This window comes from Trachinotus anak, unplaced genomic scaffold (assembly GCF_046630095.1).
Source record: "Trachinotus anak isolate AG129_WGS33_773 ecotype Australia unplaced genomic scaffold, CSIRO_AGI_Tana_v1 ptg000016l, whole genome shotgun sequence".
Taxonomy (NCBI): Eukaryota; Metazoa; Chordata; class Actinopteri; order Carangiformes; family Carangidae; genus Trachinotus; species Trachinotus anak.
In genome coordinates this window covers 11,000,304-11,024,998 of record NW_027273867.1, presented here as the reverse complement: position 1 = coordinate 11,024,998, position 24,695 = coordinate 11,000,304, and the positions used below count along the sequence as shown (strand labels likewise).

General features: G+C 42.6%; 1 protein-coding gene across 3 annotated transcripts in view; it reads right to left on the bottom strand.

The window, feature by feature from the left end:
• Window positions 1-2,269: 2,269 nt before the first annotated feature.
• kcnh8 (potassium voltage-gated channel, subfamily H (eag-related), member 8) overlaps window positions 2,270-24,695 on the bottom strand; it is a 45,696-nt gene continuing 23,270 nt past the window's right edge. For all 3 annotated transcript variants that reach the window (XM_071500873.1, XM_071500872.1, XM_071500874.1), the window contains 9 exons: window positions 22,817-23,026; window positions 21,289-21,488; window positions 18,906-19,155; window positions 13,446-13,660; window positions 12,137-12,175; window positions 10,803-11,083; window positions 9,711-9,826; window positions 9,357-9,436; window positions 2,270-4,510 (listed from right to left, as the gene is read on the bottom strand). In XM_071500873.1, coding sequence (XP_071356974.1) covers window positions 3,941-4,510; window positions 9,357-9,436; window positions 9,711-9,826; window positions 10,803-11,083; window positions 12,137-12,175; window positions 13,446-13,660; window positions 18,906-19,155; window positions 21,289-21,488; window positions 22,817-23,026 — 1,961 coding nt within the window. In that variant the 3' untranslated portion in view covers window positions 2,270-3,940. The remainder of the gene's footprint in view (window positions 4,511-9,356; window positions 9,437-9,710; window positions 9,827-10,802; window positions 11,084-12,136; window positions 12,176-13,445; window positions 13,661-18,905; window positions 19,156-21,288; window positions 21,489-22,816; window positions 23,027-24,695) is intronic.

Sequence of the window (24,695 nt, the reverse complement as noted above, 5' to 3'; positions counted from 1 at the left end):
AGCATAGCCAGACCTACACCTCTAAGAGAAGAAGCCACCATTAATCTCTACTTCTGACATGCACATTGTTCTGCCACCCATCCCACCACCACCACTTGTTCCATAGTACCCAAGGGAGCAGCTCAGGCTCATTTATCAAACACACAAGATGTCCTGCAAGCCCCCCCCCCCCTCCCTTCCTGCTTTATACCAATGCAAATATAACTGTTTGGAAGTGCAACAGCAGCCACTGTCTCCCCCAGAGTGGAACAGATAAATGCAAAGCCCCTGTGTGGAGAGCTTCTTCCATATTTTACATGTGGATGTGCGCTCTTATATATATGCATAAAGGCACAGACACTTAGTGTACATGGACGTACACCTAACCAGAGCCACACGCAAACACACAAGTCAGACCACACACATCCAAACACAAACATAATGTCTCTTTGGTTCAGCACACAGCTCGGCCTCTGTTCCTGGGGAACCAGCCTATCAGAGCTCAGACAGGGCTGAATGGAAAGACCACACCGACAGCTGGCAGATTTCAACATATCTCCATTATGTCGGCAGAAATGAAAGGAGAGAAATGGACAGGTTTTTATTACCTGAGAGAAGTTCTCACCTCCTGCACAGCCATGATGTGTTTTAGTGCTGAAATCTGGGGCGAGGGACAAGTGAAGAGGCTCTTTTCACTGGGATAAAGTGCTCATTTGAATGGAAGAGTGAATGCTTAGGTGTGTGTGTGTGTGTGTGTGTATGTGTGTGTTTATGCTCGCACTGCATTTTTTGTGTGTTTTCAGATGAAAAGAGTGGACAGGGATGAATAGTTGCTGTATTTGGGTCAGGGCCATCATCAAACAATGTGAATCGTGTGGAAACAGACACATACACAGACCCACAGCAAGAGAGTGAACACGCAACACAGAGTTAAGTGTACGTTAGGTATAAAAACGAATGCTTGGATATCAAACCAGTCCACATCCCATCACAATCAATTTCTCCTTTTAGCATTTCTATAGAGCTTTCCCACTTTCTCTCTTATCCTCTGAGTCAGACTCAACTAATCAAAAACCACAAGTGGTGGGAAAGAAAAAAAGCATGGGTGCAAAGGAGGAAGGCAGATGGGACTCAGTTCACTAATGACAGATAAAGTGGGAAAGCAGTGAATAAAAGATGAGTTTGCTAGCAGGTGGATAAAATGATGCATAAACAGCCAGGATGGGATTGTCTGTACACCATTAAATATGGATGGGCCTTCAAGACCCAGGGCTAAAGAAGAGCGTTTTCACAGATGTGCTGAAGGCGCTGCTAAATACACAAATAATCATTTTCAAACACACCCCACCCACCTGCAAGAGCCCTCTCAGTAAAACACACAAGAAACTGTCTAAGTGGGGAATATTTTGACCACAGATATTTTAACTTACACTCATCACTGCCCCATCTAAATGCATTTACACACACACACATTCAAAAATATACACACCTTGACATGGTTGCACTGTTATCTGCATCATAAATAAGAGTAACACTGGCACTATATCACCTGCATCCCTGCTGAACCCAAGTATGTCATCACTTCCTAACACACAAGCACGGACACACACACACACAGTAGAGCAGTACCTCCACAGGTCAGAGCAGCTGGACCTGTGACAGGTGTGTCACTGTGATCCCCTGCACGCATACTTACTCAGTTTTCATCCCCCGGCTACGTCACCAGTGGGACATGACGATTGCTGAGCTTTCACCTCAGATGAACCGTAACAGCAGCTAACAAAAGACACACACACACACACACACACACACACACACACAAACACACACATACATACATGTGTACACAAAACAAATACACACTACTATTATAAACAGAGTGTGTGTGGACAAACAACAGTCTTGCATGACAGAGATCTGGCTTTTGTGTTTTTATGAACATGAATATACAGCATGTGCTGATGCAGGAAGAGCTCAGGAACAACTCAGTCACTCGACATGCCAGTTTCACATCGGTGACATGAATATAAGGTTGTATTGTCTTGGCAACAATGCTAGCCAATATGCATGCCAGTGGAACAACAGTTCCTAAGTCAGCTCTTATTTTTGATTGTATGAACCAAACAACAAGTTATGTTTTGGACATTTTAGACACTTGCACCAGTGTTAGATGCTTAAAGATGTCTGCCTGAGCTTTTCTGTTGTGTAATTATTATTCATTATGATGTGTGTTTTTGACTGTCTTTCCAGCTTTAATGAACAAACCTAACAAAAACAAAAAGTCAGGACATAACAGTCATATTTGTCGTTTATTAGCATAACAGGTCTCTTTTTTTGTATCTAATAAATATCAAAATGTTAAGGGAAAAAAAGAAGTTTGATTACAGTACATTCCATTTGCAGAGAAGCAGAGTCAAACCTACATGAATTCAAAAGAGAACAGTAGATCTGTCGGGCCGAGAGTTATGACAGTTTTCCTGGTTTGGAAAGGATTGCATTGGCTGGTACCAGCAAACAGCACTGCCATAACCTCAGACACAGTAGCATCATTTACTGCCACCCCACACTCTTGCATTCTTTGAGGTAAAAAAATACATCTTTAGTATTGATACATTCATAGAAATATAAAAGCGTCTTTATCTCCTTATTGTGCTTTTATTTGGGAATATTGCCTTCACTCTGAACAGCTGAGAAAATCGATCTCAAGAGTTGGTAACCCTGGGTGAACATCAGGGCAATGATCTTCAATGTGGATCATGAGCCAATTTAATATTGGTGGAGTGCTCCGGGCCACTTCACAACAGGGGGTGACTACCTTGTTCCTAAAAGTAGCCAGTTGTTTAAAACCGAGCCCACATCTGATAAATATGCATCAGTAAATGCCAGGTTCAGCTATTAAAAGAATGAACCGTGTTTCCTTTAAATAGATAGATAAATGGCAAGCTGGATTTCCACATGGTGACATGCAGCATGTTAATGTCTCTACAGGCACTACTCAAGAGGCTCGGAAAGGCATGCAGAGAGAAAGAGAAAGAAGGAGGAAGAGAGAGAGTGTTAGGTGTATTGAGAGAAACAGTGGAAAAGAGAAACAGAGAGGGAGAAAGAGTCCCTGTGCACAGTGTGACAGACGACAGCAGGGGCTGTTGTGCCCGAGGCATAACATCAACTCCCCCCCCTCACTACCATCACTTCCATAACCAACTTCTTCTGTCCTCCACCCGCCCTCTTCCTCGAGGGCCAGTGGTAAAGAACACAATACATCCCATCTCTCTCCTTGCACCAGCCTGTGCTCCCAGTACAACCAGCTCCAACCAGCCCCGCACTGGTCCAGGCAATCCAGAGGATCAGGCTTTGGGTTGAGTGAGCAAGGAAAGAAGGGTTAAAAGGAGATGAAATGGCAGAGATAAGGGGGTTGGGGGAATGATGTTAACTGCCCCCTCCCCTTCCCTTCTTGTCTCCAGAGCCCAACATCACCATTCAGGATGCTTTCGCTTCCTCTGACCAACCCAGCCAACCTTAAAACCATCTGTAGCCAGGAGCGAGAAAAGAGAGGACAGAAAGGACTCTCTCTGCCTCCTCCACCATATGCATCTTCTCCTCCATTATGGCACAATCCTGTTGTTGCTCTCTGAAGGAGCCTCAAGGTGGATGGGCTGCGAGTTGGGGGTGAGCTGTACCCAGACAGCTGCCATCATGCAGCTCCTCAACTGATCCAAACCTCTATATCCTGTCTAACAACACTACACTTCTATAAGGTAAAGCTAACACACCTAAACCTTCTTTACTTGTTTTCATGCAACTGGATTTTTAAACAACACGTGCCTTTAAAACAAAAGCAATCTGAGTTGCGTCCCTGCAAATGTCCTGCAGTGATATGGGGTGGCCCCAGTTGATCAGTTCAGGAACATATCCCAAAAAAATGTCCTGGAAAAAAATCCTGCAGAGTTCAGATGGAGGGCTGCTACAAACCCTTGGCTGGCTTGTGGCAAGCCCCCCCTAAACCAGTTTGAGGAGAACACCCAGAACTCTGATGAGGGTCCTCATCTCCCCCGTCCTGCGGAGGTGGACTGTGTACCCTTGACCTGATGGAGCTACAAGCCCCGTCTTTGTAGTGGGAAATCTCCGGTGAGCTGTGCGGCGAGGAAGGCATGTGAGGCTGTAATTGAAGGGCTGATGAGTTGGGGGTCGGAGGTGGAGTTGAGCTGGGGATAGCAGGGTACCCCAAATGGAGATCCTGGGGTCTATGTGTGAGGGAGTCCATGTGGCACATGGCACCATGTTGCTGGGGGATTGTGAGAGGAGCTGAGGGCAATGACATGGGTGTGTCTGTCCAGATGGAGGCAGTCTGAGAGGGTGAAGGGTAAGACTGAGGAGGGTTAGGATGGGGCAGGAATGTGTGGTGTGCCGGCGAGTAGTGTGCTGGGCAGTCCACCGAAGGTGGTGGCACTGATGACATGAGGGTCTCCATGAGTTGAGCCATTCTCCTCATGACTCGTCCGAGGTCAGCCACTTCCCTTCCCAGGGTGCTCACCTGCAGACAGAAACACAGGTGATATTTAATTTCAAAAAGGAAAAAATGCCCCTTCCCTTATTCATGTTTGCGGTGTGGCATAAAAATCCAAATTCTGGCACTCAAGAAAAAATGAAAAGCCTAATAAATCTGGGCTAGTACATTATAAAAATACAATAATGGGTATTGGCTTACTTGCCCTCCTTGACACACAATAATTTAATCACACACACCCGTATTAAAGTACAGTACATTCATATTAGACCACAAGGGGTTATTTTAACAAATGACACATAAACACTTTAGGCAGAGTCAAAAAAACTTGGTTTGCTACACTGACACATGCAGCTCATAATGTGTCTCAGCATGAAAAGATATGTTGATTAGTCACATGCCCATATGAACATGTGTGCTATAATCAGTCCTACTGTTCATAGTGGACATTAAAGGATCCCTTCCTTGCTTGCTTCCACTATTTTTACAAAAATAGTCTATCTCAAGTTAAAATTCAACAGACTGCTGAATCTCATTAACTCTGTGAGGCAGGGATCTTTTAAAGGGGAAGTCTTTTAAAGGGGAAGTCCACCGATTTTTACACATCAAATGTGTAAAAAGATTCCAGATGGAGCAGCATCAAGTCTGATACATCACATACATCATCTGATACAAAATGTGGGGTTGTGGTGTTAGAAAGAAGTGAGTTTACCAGAGGCTAGTGGCCTGAGGCTACATTAGCTGCTACTAGTATAATGGTAAATCTCTGAGCATACAGTGCAGAAATCTATGAGCCACACTTTCCACCTATTACTCACTATAAGAAAGTCAAGTTCCTCATTCAGGCCTGGTTGACTTGTGGCTTTGAGACTGAAGATCCAATATGCCTCTTGTTGCTTGAGGCGTTTGACTGTGTCACCATTTCTTGCATTCAAATCTACAGATTGTATGGCTACAATTCACAAAGCGGAGTCACTGCCATGTAGCTGACTTTTTTGGTTTCGTAATAAAGACAAACTTTGGCTGCTAATTAAACAGAACAAAACCCCCCCAGGATATACAGTGCATTGTTATGAATTCGGTATTTTCAGGTCAGTCATTTTGGGTCAAAACATTTGCGTCCCCTGCCTGCTGTCTTCCATGTAACATCGTGCTGCTATAATTGGTCATTACACTGATGAGGGAGGTGGGGCTGGTGATTAGTTGCTCTCTGCACGTGGCATGTCCACAGTGGGCATGACCATGAAGCCCTGCCAACGTGCCATCTGCTTCTGCCAGTCAAAGTGCTCATGACCATTCATCACATACATCACTGCTACTGGATGCACATCTGCCCTCAGCAGGACACACAACTCCAGGTGGGAGCTGCTCCAGTCACTGTGTGAAAACATCAAGAGATGATCAGGCAGTGCGCATAAATATGTTGTGATCATGACCGACCAGATCAGCCTGGGAGCTCCCTCTTGCTCTCACAGTTACATGGACACATATTTTACAGCATGAATACTGTACATACCTGTGTATGTATAGTATGTAGATTTAAGCTATTAGCACAAATGCACATTTAATTGCATTTTTTGTAACTCTGATCTACCACATGCCTGTTTAGTAGCAGTAATAGTTTTAGGAGAATAAAATATTCTCTCTCCTCTTTCACAATTCTCCCTTCTCTCCCATCTCTGGAGTGGCTGATAAAAGGCTCTGATAAAAATAGAAAAGCTGAGAGCGACAGGACAGTCCAATCTGACACGCTGTCAACATGATTCCAGTGCTCCCACCTCAGAGACAACCATCAGACAAAACAGCAGCAATGGACGACCAGAACCCACTGCAGCCCACAGGTACATGCCAGAGTAAAGATGTGACTAATGCTCCTTCTTATGCTAACTCTACCACGATTATAGCAGTTATACAAACAATCATCTTGGTCTGAGTAGCTCTTTTATACTACAGCACTATGATACTGACAAGTGAGAAATCCTGATTGCCCACTAGCCTGCCTGGTTGATGATACAATAAATAAATGCTTTATGCCTTCCTTTGTTCTCTCTTTTGTTTGCTGCTTCACATACACATGATGCATATTCACTTCAGTTTCGCTTGAGGGATTATTTACATTCAGTTATTCAAATGTGTTTCATGTGTTATGTGTTTCATAGATACTTAACTCCATAGTTTATTTAATTAAGCATTATTTCTTTGCCTTAAAGTTCCACTAATCCATATTTTTATATTTACAATGCATCAAATGACCACATGTAATGTGAAAGGTCGGAGTGACCCACCTACAGATAATCACCTGACTCTGCGGGTTTTCTCAGCTCTGCAGAATGTTTCAGTGTCTTTCAGCTCTTTGTTTTGGTTTCGTGGTCGGCAGCTTTGGGACCTTAGGTTCTTATACCAAACACAAAGCAGTGCAAAACATAACACAAGTGTCTTTGCTAGTTTCAGAACGATGCACTTGTCATTTTGCTGTCCAGCGCTCATGTTGTTTAAAAAGCCAATACACTTGTGCCCATCTGAGCGCCCATGGGCGTGTTGGTTGTGGAGGAAAGCAATTGTGCAACTGACCAGTTAAAACCCGGTCAGTCACACAATTGCTACACCCGGTACCTGCGTGCTGTCAAGAGAGTAGTATGTGCCTACATAGGCGGGCGTACAACGTGCCCGTTATGTATAAGCAAAGTGAGCGTGCCTGGGTTTGAAAGGGAATGGGACATGGCATTCTGATTGGTTTATTGCATGTTACTTGGTGCAACCCTTTTGAAAAACATGCATCTGGTGCAACTGTGTTTTCCAACATTAAAATATCAAAAGAGATATAGACATGCCCTGAATGCACACACCATGCGCTTCAGGCCACTCACTCTGGACTGTTAAAACAGAGCTCTCTGTGTTTTGGTTCAGTCTCACCACATTCATGAACCTTGTTTACAAACAAACATACATGTAGTGTGCACCACCTGCCCAGCACCAAACAGCAGACTGACTAAGTTAGCGACTAGCTTGTGAACTTGGAGCATTTAGCAGCTAAACAGCCTCATATTTCACACAGGAGTTGGTGGACACCAAGACAGAGCCAAAAGAGAGTGAAACACGACTCTGAATATGCTAATGTTTGGCTGCATCTGCTGGATGTGTAATTATTCAACTGTTTGCTGACACATTTGAGAAAACAACTTCATAACATATGTCAATGTTGTGTTAACAGGTTGTTCCACTTCCCTAAAGTGGCCAGAAAAAAAATCAATTACTGCTGCTTGAAGTTCATAAAATAATTTTTATTCCAAGCTTTTCCTATTTGGTTTTGTTACTCACTGTTCATTTACTAAAGTAGGTCACCACTGCTGTGCTTGCATGTGTGTATGCAAGTCTCATTCTCAAGTGTGTCTGTGGTTTATGTGTGTATCATGTAGCAGTGTGTTTCTAGCCTCTTCTCGTGATTATAAGTGCAATGACACAGAACAAAGGTCACCAGTTTAGGCCTCTGTTCAATACTATTAATGCCTTACTCATCTCCCACTAGAATAAACCACTCAGATGTACAGACACAGCTTAAAGTCAAAGGGCAAAGGTAAGAGGTCACAGATCGAGGCAGAGCTGGCTCGCTGCTGCGTTCACACAAGTTGTAATTCATTAAAATGTTGCCTGTGTGGTTCTGGATGGAGTCAGCACAAATATTAACCTTGTCAGTTTTGCTATTCAGAGGTATCGTCACCTATGAGCTGAGACAGACACAAGGTGAAAACTGCAGCCCTTGGTTTACTGCGCTACACTGTGCACAGCGTTAGTTCCCAAGAGGCCTTCGATCTTTGAATTTGATAAAAAAAAATTGGTGATGTTGTCGTTGATTATTGGATTGAAAAAATAGATTGAAAATAAAACCGGGAAACAGCAGGGGATCATTTGTTAATTCTACATCACACTACATATGAAACTGACTATTGTTAAATCACTGGGGAAGTGTGACCGACTGTCTGTATGTCGCAGACTGAACACTAAGCAGATTAAAAGGAATGTGGTTTTTCTTTAACAAATACACACAACCGCAAACAAACACACCTTGGTAGCACCCTGTATGTGCTACACAACATACAATGTCCTCGCTTGTCATTTGTGTTTGTGTATGTGTTTGTGGAGAGCAGATAGGTTTTAAACAACACCCTCCCCTTTTCATCTCCTATGGTGATCGATGTGGATAGATGCAAGTGAGGATTAACAACCTACAAGACCATGCTGAGAGACTTCCTGTCAAACACCGGTAACCCACAGAGACAGAGAGAGGACAACAGAGCCAATGTGCATAACTGTGTAGGTGCTGAGCCACTGTCTTTCACACTCCTCTCTTTTATCCCTCTTTTTTTTGTCCTCTGCCTTTTCTCCTTTCACTCTTTTTCTTTCCCCTCTTATTTCATGTTTCTTTTTCTGATCCTCCTACAGACTGGGGCTCAGCGGGAGGAAGCAAACACTCCTCCTCACCTGCCAAAAGTCTAATGTCAATTTAGCAGCCCGCCAGTCAAAACCATGGGATACCGCACGAGAGACTGTGTGTGTATGTGTGTGTACGAACAGATTATTTCAAGCAGGGTAATGGACTCTCACAGTCTATAAAACATCCAAATATGATACTTGAGAATGCCACTGACAAAGCACAGCAGATCTATGAGATCCTGGTGAAAAAAATACAAAAGAAACCCTGAAGATCAGGATTTCCTCAGCCTTTTTTTTATTGCTGCTCTCAGTCCCATCACCTGTCTTGTGCCTGACATGCTGACATGGCCATATGGTTTGTGCTTACCTGGGCCCACCTGTCTGTCTCTCTGTCTCTCTCAGCAAACACAAACAGAACAAACATATACACAAATAGTCCTACCTGCTGGTCAAGATGTCGCAGTTGTCCCCTGGTCTCTTCTGCTTTTGCTGCTAATTCTGCTGTGCTGATCTGCAGCATATCTGTGACACAAATTAGCAAGTTACAAATCACTTCACGCGCCGAACAAGCAGTACAAATTTGCAACCAGAAGTTATTGCATCAAGGCAGCTGATAACTACTCTAGGCATTGGCAGGAAGTGCAAATTCACATTAATCCTCCTCGTTACACAACTGTTTTGCAGGGTTTTGGACGTGAACATTTCTCACTACCCAGGATTTAGGAAGTTGGAGGGGTTGTAAATGTTATTAGGCGGCACTTGAGAGGTAAACTGATATGCACTGGGATGGAAGGACCTGTGGCAGATGCCGAGGCACTGGTTGGTTCATTGACAGGACAACCTCGGGTAGTGGAGAAGGAGAAGGCCAGGGAGCTCTCTGTCCCCTCACTGTCCTCAGTACCATCCACGATCCTGCAGGGGGGAGAAAAGAGTATGTCATCGCTGTTGGATATTAAATACAATATCGATATGAAATATATTAGTAATACACATCAATGATATTAATATTCTGATGTGACACTATAACTTAGATTTTGATCTTTGTAACATTATGATATTCTTTAAAAAATGTGTTTTCATGGCCTTAAGGGAGTAGTTTTGGGAAATGTCAGTACTCTAACTATGAAGCTAGAGCCAGGAGACTGCTATCTTAGCTTAGCATAAAGACTGGAAACAAGGGGACGTGGTGTGCTTGGCTCTGACCAAGAGCAAAAAAGTCCACATACCACTACAGCACAACTCACTAATGTGTAAAGTGTAAAAACAACTATTTGTACTTTTAAAACAACAAAACTTTTACCACACGTGTCAGTTGTTCAGTTAATATCATTAGTTGACAAATAGGTGTCAAGCAAAGAGTATTTTCAAATCAAAATGCTAAATCTTCTCCTTTTAAAACATTATAACATTCCACCAGTCATCTTGGATTCAGGGGCAGAAATTTATCCAAATTCAGCCAAAGCTCCACACATATTACCACTGCAATGCAATATCATGGGTCAGAGGTGAATATTTGGATATCGGCAAAACTTTATATTTTCAAGAGTATGGTCCAATTTATTCATCTCATCATCATCCTCATCAGGAATGTGTGGGTGGTGGTTAGCAGTCCACCTTTGAGTGATTTAAATCCCCCATTGTAACTATACCCTGCCCAATAGATCACATTACAGTGGATACAGAAGCTTTAACTTCTCTTTCACTGCAACCATGTTTAGTAAACACTGAAAGGCCATACAGTGCTGCACATGTGGCGTATGTGGCCGTCTTTGGACGACATGCACTCTGCAAAAGAATGACAAAAATAGACATAACGCACTGAATCGATAACACATCGAGATACAGTCCCACACAGGCAGACAGACAAATCAATGGTGATCAAACTCACCTGGGGCTGAGGTTGGAGGGGTCTAAAGTGGTGAGAGTCATTTCCTGGATCTTCCTCCGAGACCTCCTGGAGTTCTGTCCCGTGGTCTTCTGGCCGGGTCGGCTCAGTAGAGACTTCCCACCGTTGTCCCTGAGGTTCGCCGCTCGGTTCCGCTCCGACGACGACGACACAGACATGGCCTCGTCTTCCTCTTCCTCCTCCTCATCATCCTCATGTTCCTCCTGAGCCTCGATGATGGACGGATAACCCTGAACCACTCGCCCGTTCCTTCTCACCCCTGACTGGAAATGTGAAAGGAGATGTTGAAGTCAGAAAGAATTTTCATTTGGAGAGTGGATGCTAAGAGAACTTTTGCAGATTACATAAGTATGAAAAAAACAGATCTCACGACAACCAAGCTGAAACTGAAGTTGTATTTGAAACAATTATCACCATGACCCTGAGATACACAAGGGGGCTATTAATACACACATATATATATATATATATATATATATATATGTACTAATGACTTGTAAGTGCAAAGGGCACGACGGTGTTGACCAAAAAGCCGTGGATCAACAGTTCAGGCTCCACATGTGACCTGCAGAATAATAAAGGCAACGTTAGTGAACTTTGACATCTGTCCTAATAAACACGGAGGCCTGTGTCCTCTTTTGTCAAAGGCCTGCAGTTGTGCTAAATTTCTATGATGCTGAGCAACTGCAAGAAGATGATACAATGAGGTAACACCAGAAATAAGGTCAACAGTAACCTATTGATCAGCAGCCTATGACCCAACTCTCTCTGAGGAAAATGACGCCAGCGTGAGGTTAATGGCTCCGGCGGCTGAATTGATTCTGCTGTAAAATATCTGACCACAGATTTTTTAATTTACGTTAGCTGTGCAGATTCTCATCAATGAAAGAGCAGCTTGACAGCATTTCATCACAATCCATTCAGGGTTACCCATGATTTAATGACTGCTAACACATTCTGTGAGAATTGATCTTTCTCCTCCCTCAACCTCTCTAACAAAGATAAAAAAAAAATCTCTTCATCAGAATCATTAAGTCTTAAAAGAGGGATTGAGTCCATTATCAATGATGGAGGTCTACTGCTGGGTCTCGCCCTGCGGACTTTTCATGGAAAAGAAAAATTGATCCACAGCTGAACATTAATTTGAGTTTCATCATTTTTGATTACGGGCTGATTTAAACGTTGTGTGGATGGGTTTTATCAGACAAGTCTTTTGAGGAAATGGGACCTGTCTCAAAGTAGGCGAATATTGCCTTTAGATTGTAAATCACCAATCATCAGTGTTTGTGTGTGTAACAGTGCTTGTGGTTTGGTACCTGAGCATCCAGAGCCGTTGTGGACAGTCTGGCCTTAACCTGGAAGAGAGCCAGAGAGGAAACGCACAGTAAATGAACTGCAAGAAAGAGCAATCAAGATGAGGCCCTTTATTTTCTCAGTTTTAATTTGCAGAGGAGCGATTTCAAAAAGGCTCGGCAGTAAATTATTTTGTAACGTGAGCACAAGAAAATAACACATGACTGTATGGCTTGCGGTGATGCAGTGATGGATAATTCACCCTAATACACTGAGGCTCTAGTGCTGTGCTCATATACAGTACAGTAATGTCCAAACAGCAATCTCAACATCTCAGCCACGATCTCACCCTGAGCTGCCTCCTTCCCTCTGTCTTCAGTCAAGCTCTGCTCAGTCCTGTGGTTTGGGCTGCACATTAGTTTCACCTAAAAGCCCTGCAGCAGGTAGTGTGCATGTGTGTGTGTGTGTGTGTGTAAGTGGGCCAGTGGTGTTTGGGCAGGAGAGACAGAAACACCTGACTGTAATTACAGCAGCAGAGCTCCTCCAAGTGCCACAGCTATTTTTGCCCTCTTTCTCTCCCTCTCTCTTTCTCTCTCTCTCTACCTCAAACACACACACGCACACACACACACACTCACAGACACACAAACACATTTCTTAATTCAGAGCTTTTCCTCTCTTGCTTTCTCCAGCCGCCCTCAAAGTCCAACTCTTTCCCTCCAAACTCCAGCCCTCTCTCTCAACCCATCACTCATCCTCACACACTATTACAGTACCTTAATTCATCATAGAGAGAAACTTATTTAGATAATCAAGACATAAGGGACAATCAGTGTTATGAAAATTTGAGAGCAGAGTATGATTTTAAAGTACAATTTTAAGGAAAAAAACTGTTTAGTTCAACCATTTATTGTTACTTTGTTTTAGTGACTTTGAGACACATAGATGCAAAATCATTTGCATTCCCACCACATTTTACTCTCCACCTTCTATTACTGCCAACATTGTCAACATTACATGACAACTTCATAAATGGAAACTACAGTGATTGTGATCTTTTAATTGGGAGGAAAATATGTTTAAAACTGCCAATTTTTAAAAAAGCTGCAATTTTTTGGGGTGAAAATGAGAAAAAACTGAAAATGACAAGCTTTTATTATTATATAATAAATCAGTATGTGGGAGAACTTCTTAAAAGACATACAGATATACACTACATTGCTTTGAATAATGATTTCAAGTTCCCATATCACACTAAAGTCAATTCTATAGTTTTGACATGAAAACATCATCTCACATGTGTAAGTGTTAAAACCACTTGGATGGACTCACGTGTGTCTCATGCCCCTCCCTCAGGTTGTATGTGAGGTCCTGCTGGATGTCCTGGACGAAGTGGTGGGAATACTCAGGGTACAGGTCCAACACCTCGTACAGCCCCTTCAGGTTGATACACTGCAGGTCACAGTAGGTCAGGGCTTTCACGTCTGCATTGGTTTTTATCACCCGGTCATCTAAGGACAGGTTCGCCCCGATCAGGTCACCCTTACCTGCTCAGAGAGAGAGATATGGATTCAGGAGGTGAGAGACAGGGTCACGGCATAATGTTCAGACGCTGGTAAAAGGGGTTGATTCGCTAATGCAGACTCTGCAACATCAGATCCTCCATTTACTGAAGGGTCTCTGGGGGAGTAGCCAGTTTGGAGTGTGTGAGAGGTTTTGGAGCAGTATGATGCTGAGGCATTAGGAAGACCACCTGCCTATTAAAGACTTATTTAAAGCCCTCATGTCAGCATACATCTGTGCTGCCGACGTGTCTATAATCTAGACTGAATCCCTACCATCCCCAGAGGTGCTTGACCCTGGTCTCACTCTGGAGCCACAAAGCAGAAAAAGAAGTTGTAACTAATGTCATTAAAAGATAATCTACCAAGTCTGCCGTTGTAAATGTTAATAGAGAAATGGACATTGGTTCAAATGTGCCGCTGTAGTTCTCTTCTGTAAACGATGTACTGAAGAACCACAAAGCTAAAAAGAGTAAGTTTCATGCTTGAGTAATAAAGACAAAACCAAATGGTTTTTCACAACCTGGCAACCCAAAAACAGTTCTCATAAATGGCTTTAAAATGATTGATATAGCATTAATAAATGTTATATTAAGCATGGATATACGACCAATATTGATGTGATCATCCTCTCACCACTATGACTAATAGTGTGGTTTGAACTGTTGCCACATTCTTAACCTGACTCAGTCTTTAACCAGGTCCAGGGAGCCGCAACAGAGGCCGACATGAAGAACAAATGAAACTGGCATCAAAGCTGTCACTCCACCACCGTTAAACATCGCTGTAATTCAGGCTTTTGCCAAGTGAGGCTGTTGGCAACCCCCTGCTTCATCGACATCTCGCAGCTCCTTTCACCGTACATTACAACGAAGAACAGCAGGGCGGCCGGAAATAAACACAACAACACAACAAGCTTCTCTATTCATTTTTCTTTTACATTAACCTCAACGTCTCTTGCTAATTAACTGTTGCCACTTACTTGTCAGACGACATTAAAATGAAAATGTTAAGCGCACTGGTCATCTGTGAAGGCATGGACTGTGCAGACCACAAAGTGAGGAGGGATGGAGCTCGAGATGGTTTAAAAGCTAATCAGTAATGACTAACGTTAAACAGTGGGAACAGACAGTGAATAAACAGCACAGTGCTGTTTACAGTCTATGATTATTATTTATGAAACATAATCACCCTCACTGCTTTTAGTACATGGTGTGGTTTGAGTGAAGCGGCTGTGACAGCTGCTGTTTCCTGTTCCCCTAATACATACAGGACCAAGCTAAGTACCCCATCAGTGTTAATGCCCCTTAAGCAGTGATAAAATATTCATTATGGTCATTGTGAACTGTGAACGCTGCTCAATTAAACCGCAGCTGATGGAGCGGCAGTCGTGACTGTTCTTACTCTCATCCTCTCCAACTCTGTCTCTCCTACTGTCTCTCAGTCCACTCCCTCTCCTCCTTATTTCAGTCATTACTTCTCTCCCTCTCTCTCTTTCACTCTCTCTGTTTCCAGATTTCTCACTCCTGCTTTATCAAAACCCTTTGTCATTGTCTTTTATTTTCCCTGCTGCCTCCCTCTCTGTATTTCTCCTCTCTGTTCTCTCTGTTGTCTTTTTCTTTCCTGCCTCTTTCTCTTTCGCGTTCCCTATCTTCTCTCTTCCCTGTTTTCTTCCTTCTTTTTTCTTCCTTTTTTCCCTCTTGTCTAACTCAATTCCTGTTTTCAGTCATTCCTTCTTTAGGCTTTTAACCCGTTTCCTTTTCTTCTGTCCTCGCTCCCTTCCATTCTTGGTGTTTTCCTACCTCTCTTCCTTTCTCCCCACTTTTCCTTGTTTTTCCTTTCAATTATCCTTACTTTATTTCTTCCTTCTTCCCTGTTTCCTTTCCTCTGTCTTATTCCTTGTTCCCTTTTTCCTCTCCTCCCTGTTCTCCTTCTTCTCTTCCTTTCTTCCTCCCTGTCCTACTTCTGTTCTTCCTATCTCCATGTTTCCACTTTTCCCTGTGTTTTCTTCTGTCCTTTATTTCTCAATTTTACTTCCTTCCTTGTTTCCTTCCTTCCTTGCAGGAAGGAAGGACTGGCCAACTACGTCATTAGATGTTGGTATTTGGTTGAATGTAGGCTGTGACGTTGCGTGACCAAAATTCAATGTCAGGACAACGTCTAATGCCAACGGTAATTTGAACAGAACACTGACGACAGCTGACGTTGATATTTTGATAGTTTTAAATTGTGTTGTTAAGTAACCAAAATCTTCCAAATGTCTCATGTCAAGGTAATCTTGACACAAAAATATCGACATTCCGGTTATGAGCAAAACCCAACCTCTACTAAACATCAGCTAAACACCACAATGCCAGTTTGTGAATGTGACGTCAACCCAATTTTCATTTCCAAACAAAATTTAACGTTGGTCTGATGTTACAGTGGTTAGAGTCAAACGTCTTCTTCCTTCCTTCCTATTTTCTCTCCATCCTTTTCCCCTTCTTCATTTTTCCCCTCTCCTTTTTCTCTTTTCCTCCATGTTGTTCTTATTTTGTTTATTTCTTCAAGTTTTACTTCCTTCCTTCCCTTCTTTACCTCACCTTACCTCAGCTCAGCTGTTTTTTCACAGTTTCAGCTGAATCTGTTTTTCTATTGCCCCTCTGACGTTTGTTTAGACATTACACTACACACATTATCTCTCTTTCCTCTCTCCATCACCCTTACTTTCTCCTCATCCTCTCATCCTCTCTGTTTCATGTCTCTCACCGTGGCCTCTCTCAGACTCTCCCGCTCTCTATTACGTCGTGCTCAGATGTTGCTATGGGCTAGGAAGACAGGGAGAGCGAGAGAGAGCGAGATAGAGAGAGACATATCAAGAAAGAGAAAAAGAGTGAGAAGCTTTTATCCCCTTCAGTCAGACGCTCAATGTCAGCCTGACCTTCTGCACAGTCAGCAGGCAAGCAGAGACAATGCTCTCCGCCTGTCAAGCCTACACACAAACACACATCCACCCACCCACACACACCCACACGTGTGCCATTCTGTGCACCGGTAAACAATTCCACCTACTCGACACAAACATGCCCAAACTAACTTTCTTCAGCAGGAGCGCTTGCATGCAGGAACTGAGGCAAACAACAGGTAAACACAACTTGCACGCACACAGAAAAAAAACAACAATAAAGACTGAGATAAAGATTTGAACAGAGACCTACAGAGACAACGTGAAGTTTCAGATTCAGATCTGGAACTCGCTTTCTCTCACTGACTCACTCACTCACACACACACACACACACACACACACACACACACACACACACACACACACACACACACACACACACACACACACACACACACACACACACACACACTTTCCTGGCACTCACACACACGCACGCACTTGTGGCAGATTGGTCCATAACTCTGTGTCATGAGGGTCAGATGGAAGCAGTCATTGGGGTCGCTCGGGACAAGAGGTCGTGTTACGCAGCAGATGTGCGTGGTTGGGAATACAGGCCTGTTTGCATCTTGTTCCAGATCTGTTCTGCACACAGAGACATGAACGGCGTCGATGGTGATTTTCACCACAGCTCCAAACTTCCACACAATTTCTGAGCACCGGGTTTTGCTTGGGAAGATCTCCAGCACAAACAAGAGCAGGTGTAAATTTTGATCTATTGAAAGGGAAGTTGTGATGGTGAAAAGAGCACGTAGCCATCTATCCACCTGAGCTGCAGGGAACGAGTTCCAAAACCATTTCTACAAGTGGCTTTTTCACAAAAATGAGAACGGTAAATACTTCTGTCATATGAATTTCATTGTTGAAATACAAGCAAAGGATATTATGAGGTACATTTGTGAGATGCTCAGGAGGAAATGGGGAAAAAGTGACTTTGAGCTTTATCTTGATGTTAACTGAGCTGCTCATGAACTGTGGTAATTTCACTAGATTTTTACAGGAGGGCAGCAATCACATGAATAATATATATCTATCTATATATATCTGATGGGCACTAAACATCTGCTGGACCAGTTTCTTCATCGGGGTCAGTTTGTTCACCAGAGGTGTCCTGCCACTGGTTGCGATGGCTTGTACACTTTTGATTTTGTCATATAATTTAATCTATTTCCTTTTTTATCAGAACTACACATAATGAATCCTTCTGCATAAATAGCACAACAAAAATGATTATTTTTATAACTTATGAACAAAGACACCAAATATATTTTCTTAGTTTGAGCTGATTTGCAGCTTTAGCGAATGTTTTGGAATCTCGTTCCCTCATTAATGAGCGGCCAGTTTCTATTTTAGCATCACTGCATTTTATTTTTCTGGAATTGCTGTTTTCAGTGTTGCGCCACCACTGAAATGCTCCTTTTTATATCACTGTGTTTCCTGTTGTTGAAGGCACAGGGAGCAATGCTGGCAGCTGAAATTGTAATTAGCTGCTGCCTTAGCAAATCAAACATTAATTGAACACTGCAAATAAAAAAAAAACAAAGCATTCAAATTTGGCCCTGGGTGCCATATACAGACTGATTTCATCTACCTACAAGGGACAGAGCTGGACAGAGATTAACTGGCTTCAACTAGATGGAACTGAAATTACCTGACTCTGGTGAATTGGACTGATGAAATGGCCTGAGTTGAACTGGACAACACAGATTAAAGTGGACAGCACTAAATTACAATGCTATAGAACAGAGTTGACCATACTCAGCTTGACATTACTGGGCTGAAGTGGTTGAACGTACATGAAATTGGATGATTGCTCCGGATGGATTACTGGTTCATAAAGTAATATGGTCTGCAGTGGGTGAGTCTATGAGTCTGTTTCAACATCAGCTCTGCTCACCTTCGCTGGACCAGTCAAAAATTAAACAGTTATGTTGCCCAACTCTAAGTAAGGCTTTGAAAATTAAGAATCCATCTCCCCCGTTATGTACAAACCGCTATAGAGAAATCCTTCTTCGGCTCTTACTGCTAGAACGTATATTGAAAAAATGACGTCTAACTAAAGCTGATTTTAATTACAGCAGGCTCTGAGAATGAGCTGTAGTCTATAGGACACTGTAAAGCTCCTAAGTCTAAACAATGGGCTCATTTACAGGATCCAGCTTTATCACAATGAGCCACACGCAGCTTTATGATGAGGCTTTCTTTGTAAAACTATAATAATGACACAAAGGGATTTCTGCTCCCTCCTCTCACCACCAACACCCTCCCCTATCTTTTAAACGTACCCAGGATGGCTAGCACCATGCCATCTTTCAGCACCTCCATGGACCCCGAGCAGACGAAGAAGATGGCCTGGAGTGCGTCGCCCTGCCGGAGGAGGTACTCTCCGGGAGCGCAGAAGGAGGTCTTGATGTGCAGAGACAGAGAGCGCAGGCAGCCACGACTCGCAGAGGCGAACAACGACAGCTCCAGGATCTCCTTGTTAAGGTGCATGGTGATGTCGGAGCGCAGCTCGTCCGGGAAGTCCTTCAGCAGCTGTGGAGATGATGAGAGGGAGCGAGGCGGGGAATGAGAGACAGAGGAGGCAGGCAAGAGTGAGGAGAGCATGACAGCTGGGAAAATATCTCATGCTGCAGCTCAGTGATTAAATTCCCAGCCTTGGTTGCCTTTTATTTGATTCCTAAGCTGTTGTACTACAGGAAGTATTATTGTCAAGTCAGGTTAAGTTTTTTTATATGGCCCAGGATCAATAGTTTGAGCCACAGGGTTTCACAATCTGTACAACAGTTGGAAAACCACCATCAAATAAATAAATAAATAAATCTTATTTTATTTTAAATTATTTTATATATGTGATGTCATTTTCAGGGCGGGCAATAAACAACTTCAGTTTTCTATTTGCCACAGGGAATGTAATACATTTAAGAACTAGTCTAACATGACTGATAGATATTTAATTATGGACCTACGAAAGAAACATCTGCCTAATATGAAAAAAAGCAATATGAAGCACTAATATTAACCATACATTACTGTATAAATCAACACAATATACACACAACAAAAACACTCAAATACAATCTGGAATAACCCTCTCATGTTTAAAAAAAAAAAAAAACAGAACAGTGTATGTCATTTATCTGTCTCCCCGTCTCCCTGTCAGGACAAAGATCTGGGGCTCACCGTCACATACAGTCGATCAATGAGTCATCAGAGCCAGGCTGACTTTAATCAACAGGCCCATCTATAATTCATCTGTCTGGAATTCATCATCATCATCACTCCATCTAAGCTCTGGTCTGGGCTCTGACAGCTGTCTCGCAGGCCTTCACAGCCTGGAGGGACGAGCTGCTATTTGACTACTGACTGGCTGCCTCTGTTTCCCTGGGCTTGTCAAGAAAAGGTGCTGTTCACCCGCCTTCTCTGTTTGTGTTTTCTCTAAGCTGTCCTCACACAACACTGGCAAACCGAGCTCTGTCTCCACCTGTCTCCATTTTTCACTTTATGTTAATGTTAATCTGTTTTGCTTTGAGGCATTTAGCCGACTTCTCTGTCTGGCACAGCGTGCAGTAAGTGTCACCAAAACATAAACTTGAATTCCAAGATTGTCAACATTACATGATCCACACTGTTTGTTGGTGTGTGTATGATGTAATATCTACTGTCTCCTTCGACCATTAGAGTTGTAATACTCTATTACAAGTCAAAGTAACTAGGAGTTTGGTGAATGGCAACTGCAAAATTCCCTTTTCTAGGTAATTGTATCTATTGTTGTCTCTTTTTAGACTGTACATCTGTATATTTTAGCTAATTGTATAATATCAATAGTGTTGTCTCTTCTTAGACTATAGATCACAGGCAATGAATTTCAATGTAGTATTTTATTTTACTTATATATCTGTAGTGTTTTGTAGTTTTATTGACTGTTTTGGTTGAATTGTGCAGGTAAAAGCCAAACTAGCGACAGGAGTTCAGAATTAACAATAGCTGTAAACTCTTCATGCAGCACATTAGTTTCATGCTCTGTTCTGGAACTATACTATACAAATACATAAATAAATAAGTCCTGCATTCATTGCATATTATACAGCATTTTAGTTTTTACATTTTGAACTTTGCAAAGAAACCGATGACAAGAGCACTCAAATAAATTAAGTGGTGTACAAAAATCCAATATTAACAGTAGTATAAAGTAGAAACAAACCCTTCAGTAAAGCACAAGTACCCCAAAAAAGTACAATGCTTTAGCTCCAGTTTCATGGACCTACGGTACAATCATGTCACTGAGATTCCCCACATCTCAAATTTCTGCATTCCTTGTACTTGGTACGTAACATGAGTTTGGCATCAACTAGAAACAGCCAAGAAAAGAGTGGTTTAAATCCCTGAATCTCAAGCTCACAAAATATTCTGTCATCCACAAATGAGCATGTCAGTGGGGAGGAAAACAACATGTTCTTACACTGTGGGGGATTACGTACTATTGATCGTATCACCACGTTCACAATGAGTTTAAATGTGGCTGATAAGTGTGGGGTAAGAAACGTGACCTTTCAAATGAAGTATTGATCCCTATATGCTGTGCTGTTGGGTTTCAAAATAAAAGTTAAGTGAAAAAGGAGGATAAAGATTTATACCAGCTTAGGTCAGGTTAGCCTCATTTTGTACCTCGTTACAGTCGATGCCGTTGTTCACCGACCAGGTCGTCTGAAAATACTCCAGCATCCGCTGCTTGAGGCTCTGTGGCAGATGATGGACACGTATGAAGTCCTTGAGGTCTTTGGTTCTGGTGTGATACTGGGACCAGCGCGAGTACATCCTCTGGATAATGGCTGTCACATTACCAAAGACCAAGGCATGCATCAGTGCTGCAGGGAGGAGAGGAAGGGATAAAGGAGAGTTAGACAGCAGAAAAAAAAGAGGCAATGAATGAAATAGATCAGACCGACAATGGTCTGTCAAGACAAGGAACCAAAACAGAAAACATATTGGAGGCTTGGTGCCAGAAAAGTATTATTTTTGTGTGCACCCCATTGTAAACATAAAGAGAGACAGCAGGAGCTTTTTCAGTAACAGTGGAGAGCAGTTCAACAATAATGGGATTACATTACAAATACACCTCTCCAAAGTAACACATGAGAATAATGAAAAAAAAAAGATGTATGTATTTGAACAAAAACCCAGTTTTCACAGGCAGGTCTCCAGTTTTGATTAAATCCCTACAGCAATGACAGAAATCTCTGTTGCTGCAACTATGAATAATCAAATCAAATGTTTCTGTCCTATAAATATGATGAAGCATGAATCTGGGTGGAAACTGTCAATTTATGTGATCAAATAAACAGAAAACCCGGTCAACCAGCAAATATTATATTTACATTCATGTCCTCCTCCCGGACAGGAACACCGGTGTCAGAGCTGAGAGGAGCTGATTTGATTGGAATGACACATACCTGCCCTTTATACGCCCACAGATAAATGTATTCTCCTAATCTCATTCAGTTTTCAACTGGGCCGCAGGTGTGTGTCACACACCTCGAGACATGAAAGCACCGAGCACAGACTACATGTCTCGTGTGACTGTTGTGGCCTCTGACTCCTGTTTCTGCCATTGATGAAAAATAAAAGAGCTCTCAGTGGAAGCATTGAAAACAGTTTAAAGAAGTTCATTTCAAGCTCATGCTTCTTCTGTGTGCCGTGTAGCAGGCTCAAGGGTGGGTTGCTATTCAATTCATTCTAATGAGGCAATAATCCAATTTCCTCCACAAACTCACCACATTTGACCTATGGTCTGCTATAAATATGAACAGGTGCTTTGTGTTAGTTTTCATTTTGCATTAACACACAAGGGATGGTATGGATATGTGTGTGTGTGTACGTGTGTGCAAGCATGCGTATATGTGGTGTGTGTCTGTGACGGCTACTGCCCCCAGGCAGTCAGGGACATTTAACGTTTAGCCGAACCAGAGAGAGGAGTGTCCACAGGGAAAACCCCACCATGGTGACCTCTCTTCATCCCCAAAAAACAAACCTTGTGTAACGATCCAGTTCAAACTGGATCAGACCATCCTGCAAAGGACTGAACATCATGCTTGTGTGTGTGTGATTATAATATATAACTGCATGCATATCAAAATGTGCACGTGTTCTTTGGCCGCTACTTTCATGTGATCGCTGATGTTTGTGTTCTGTGTACCTCCTATCAGCATCACACAAATAGAGAAGATCTTTTCAGCGTCAGTGTTGGCCGACACGTTGCCAAAGCCCACGCTGGTCAGACTGCTGAGGGTGAAGTAGAGTGAGGCGATGTAGACGCTCCGGATGGAGGGACCGCTGCCGGTCCCATTCACACCTCCTATGGTGTAGTACGGTGACTCCAGGCGCTTCCCCAGCTCATGAAGCCATCCTGGATTTAAATGGGGAGAGTTTGGATGTTGATGGATATAAGGACAAATGGATGGTCATAGCTAATTAAACAAATGCACTTTCATTGTGTTTTCCGAGCTAAAAACCACTGACTCTGTCTGTCACAACAGCATCGTCATTAAGAGGCAAATCTAGGTAGAACTATTTTCAAGAAACCTTATCTGTTCTGAACAGTGTACTGTTATTATTAAAAGGATCAAAAGAAGTCTTTTACAAAACTATGAATATTCTTCTTATAATCTTAAGGAACTAGATGTTATCACCATAAATGCACCATGTGCTTGTCTGTAGTTTATTAAAATACAAAGAGCTGCAGTGGTTATCTGAAGCTCTGTGCAGTGAAGCATGTCCACACAGACAAAGCTGACAGCACTATGTTCTGGATGGAAACTGCTGTGAGCGGAGGTCCCCTCTATGCTACAGCCAGAACAATAACAGTAGAAACAGATCAGATGCTTGGGAACCTGAACTGATCTCTGGTCAGTACAGTGTGGAGATGTGCGGTTGATCCCAGGAGAGTCTCCTACAGACACTGATGAATGGTAATTGGATGGAAGCCCCTCATAGCTGCCTGACTTCAACACTCAGTTCAGCATCAGAAACGCATAATTAGGATACAACACATTAATCCTGCCTCGTGTACCGACCTGTTATCTTGTGACACTGAGATGCGGTAATTGGTGAAGAGAAATCTGCATCGTTCTCATGACCCAGTCAATGCTGACCCAGAACCAGTTATGAAGACGCCAAAGCGAGGTAACTGCAAGCAGCGCAGCTCATCGATACTGACCAGAGATCAGCCCTGGGGGCCTCATTATATGAGGGACCTGGAGGCTGAGGGGGAAACCTGCGGGGGCTCCATCATTAATTACGAGAAGAATCACACCAATCACACAAACTAATAGGATTGTTACTCTCATACTTTCCATTCAATAAATTCTTCACAGCAGACTTAGGAATCAACAAATTGATGAGGAAATCATAAACTTAATTTAGCTGCTAAAATACACTGATTACGGACACATTAAGAGAACCAGACAAACATGCAGGGCTGTCTATGTCCTGCAAACACCCACTCTATAATATAACAGCATGATGAGTCCATAGTACAATTATTGGCAAGGACCTCTCAGTTCAATATGCCCTTCAAACCCACTGGCTTGTGTTGTCTTTTGAAATGATCTATGAAGATCGTCATATTACTGCGGTGCTTTAACACCAAACACTGCATCAATACTTGTGTGAAGTGCTTCACTATGCTGAGTGGTTTTTAATCCTGGTTGTAAATACCCACGTAGGAGGATCTTGATAAAACACATCTACGGGTGAATATCAGATCCTACTTGCTGAAATAAATTAAACTCCATCTTTCCTGCGTCAAGCTTTACAGAACCAAGTTAGATTTGGAAATAATGAGCGATGAAACTGCAATGCACCAGAGTACTGACACTTTCACCAAGCGCCATTCATAACGTGAGACTTGAGATAAATTGGAAGTTAAATCTGAGACAAAAAGAGTTGGAAGAAAAAAGGCGGGGAACAGAAGTCTCCTATATAGAATATATGTGAGATTTATGTGAACAAAAAAGTGAAAAATGGCTTCTTTTATTAAAGCCTGATTATCAATAAAGAATTTATCATTTAAGCTT